The sequence below is a fragment of the Brassica oleracea genome, chromosome C5 (genome assembly GCF_000695525.1).
Source record: "Brassica oleracea var. oleracea cultivar TO1000 chromosome C5, BOL, whole genome shotgun sequence".
In the NCBI taxonomy this organism is placed as follows: Eukaryota; Viridiplantae; Streptophyta; class Magnoliopsida; order Brassicales; family Brassicaceae; genus Brassica; species Brassica oleracea.
Genome location: NC_027752.1, coordinates 41175272 through 41177873, shown reverse-complemented (window position 1 = coordinate 41177873; position 2602 = coordinate 41175272). Strand labels below are relative to the sequence as shown.

Sequence of the window (2602 nt, the reverse complement as noted above, 5' to 3'; positions counted from 1 at the left end):
CGATCTGATGCTCAATGCCTCTCACCGGTGGCAATCCTTTGGGATTTTCTTCTGGAAACACATCAGAATAATCCTGCAAGATACCTAAAAACTCACTCGGAATATCCAGTGCAAGGTCAGAATAAGATGAGGCCAATGTGGGAACCGAAATTCGCACTGTCGATTTCCGTTTAAATAAGGAAACTAGGAAAACCCTAATTTCCCAGAGGACCCAGATATCTGTTAATTACCAAACGTCAATCAATCAGAACACGAGAATAACAACGATAAAAATAAGGAATCGAAAAAAGAGAGCAAAGAAGATCTTATTTCCGAATTTGCGTATGAGCGTTTACAACAAGGTATAAGCCTGGGCTCGAGAGCTGTCGGCGAGATTCCTAGTTCTAGCAACCCTAAGACGGCTAAACCTAATTGAGTCGCAGCTCGAAATAACAAAAACGGAAAATTGCCTAAATTGCTCTAGGTGCTAAGTTTTCTCTGAAAAAAAGTTTCTCTCATGCTCCTCGCCTAGGACTCTTTATATACTAGCTCCAAGGTCGGTTTACGCTTTTACTCTTCTGCCCTTAAGCCGTCATAGCATAAAAATGGAGATATTCCGTTTTTCCCGATCTTCACAATTATCTTCAAAACTTTCGTATTTATCCGCGGAAACTTGACATTTATCTTTCCTTGTGGACCAAGTGTAAACCGTGCTGTGGTTTACGGGCCTTTGGTTTAAGAAATCGTAGGATGGGCCTCGAGTCGTGTCTTAGGTCCCTATGGGCCGTCTTCCGACTCGACACGTTTATTACGATTTCTTTCGATAAAGAACGAACTTTCCGCTGTTTTTAATCCGCAAAGTTTGATTGATGATTTAGAATAGCGGAAAACATAGATTGAGCTCGCTACGGTCTTCGGGAGATAACATTTGAAGGTTTTGACGAGAATGCATGGACTGGTGTCGTATTGATATTTGGAAGAGCCCGGTCGCTTCACAACGACCGAACTTTGGCTCGAGACCGAGCGGGACGAGCACTCGGCTGCTACGTAGTGACCGGACAGCGTGTATGTGCGGTAGTTACGTAATGACCGAGTTTGGTGTTGTCCATTCTGAGCTTTCAAGGATACTTCTTCGTAAAAACTTCGTATTGGTTATTCTTTACGAAAATCGTATTTTTCTTTTACTATTTTCTCGGAAATACGATTTCCGAGGATTTTTGGGTGTTAATTTGGTTGTGACCGTTTTTGACCCCAACAGCCAAGAAAGACTCTTTATAAATCAGTAAGAGAAATGGCTTTTGAGAGCAAAGAGACTTCCTTACCTGACTTTCTTTGACAAAGAAGTTGGAGTTTCTAGTACTGGTCTCAGGTTTATCAGCTCTAGAGTCTTGGTCTCGGTTCTTCTTAAGTTGGACCTGGTCTTGATGGACTTCCGAAGGCGACAAAGGTACCAAGGTGATCTTCTTTCCCTTATGATCAAATGAGTGCCGGTTTGTGAAACAATCATGCACTGCCTTCTTGTCAAATTGACAAGGCCGGCCCAAGAGAACATGGCAAGCATCCATGGGAAGCACATTGCACACAACCTCATCCTCATATCGGCCAATGGAGAGTGAAATCGTGACTTGCTCCTTCACATACTGTTCTCCGGCCTCATTGAGCCACTCCAACCTGAAAGGACGAGAAAGAGGCCGAGTAACAAGCCCAAGTTTCTTTACAAGGGTGTCATTAGCCACATTAGTCCAACAATTAAAGAACAAACTTTATCAGAAATGAGACATCTAGAGTGAAAGAGATTCTCCCTTTGTTCTTTGTCATTGGATTTTGGTTGAACACTCAAGGCACGCCTAGTAACCAGTAGTGAACCATGGCTCGGCTCATCATTTGTCATTGGATTTGGTTGGACACTCAAGGCACGCCTAGTAACCATTAGTGAACCATGGCTCGGCTCATCAAGAGCATCCTCATCATAGATCGGATCAGAACTCTCCACAAAGGTCGAGCAAAACTCATCGATCACTCCATCGACCTCCTCATCAAAGATGGGATCAGTGGTGTCGTCCAAGACCTTCCTAGTAACAAGAAGGGGACCATGAACCGGGAAGTCAAGTGCTTTTTCCTCATCATCATCATCATACACTGGTCCGAGATCCTCCTTGTCTTCTTCAGATTCGACTTCTCCATTCTCCAAGAGCACCATCACCTTGTGGTTTGGACATCGGTTGGCATAGTGGCCAAGGCCATGACACCTAAAGCATTGGATGTCTCTGGTTCGTTTGGTAGCCTCTTCTCTATCAACACGAGCAGGGACATTAGTCTTAAAAGCTGGATTTGTTGTGGAAGAAGACTTACCTTTGTCTTGATAGTTTGGCTTGGAAGCAAAGGTCGGTTTAGAAGCAAATGTCGGTTTAGTGAGACCCTTTCTCTTGACTTGTTGCTCGATCAGTACGGCCTTGTGTAGCATCTGCTCCATGCCTCCATGTTGTCATAGTCTTCCAGCTCCATGCGGTCTTGTATGTCCCGGTTGAGCCCGGTAAGAAATCTGGCCATGGTGGCGTCTAAGGGCTCTTCTACATCAGCTTTGATCATCAAGGTCTCCATCTCCGTGATAGTCCTCAACTGA

At 44.4% G+C, this 2602-nt stretch overlaps 1 protein-coding gene across 1 annotated transcript in view; it reads right to left on the bottom strand.

Annotated features, from left to right (window-relative positions):
* The window catches only part of LOC106292327, a 5660-nt gene extending 3208 nt beyond the window's left edge, over positions 1-2452 (bottom strand). Inside the window, exons 1-3 of the mRNA XM_013727927.1 lie at positions 1742-2452; positions 1302-1691; positions 19-73 (exon numbers count right to left, since the gene is read on the bottom strand). Coding sequence (XP_013583381.1) covers positions 19-73; positions 1302-1691; positions 1742-2452 — 1156 coding nt within the window. The remainder of the gene's footprint in view (positions 1-18; positions 74-1301; positions 1692-1741) is intronic.
* Between the last annotated feature and the right edge of the window lie 150 nt (positions 2453-2602).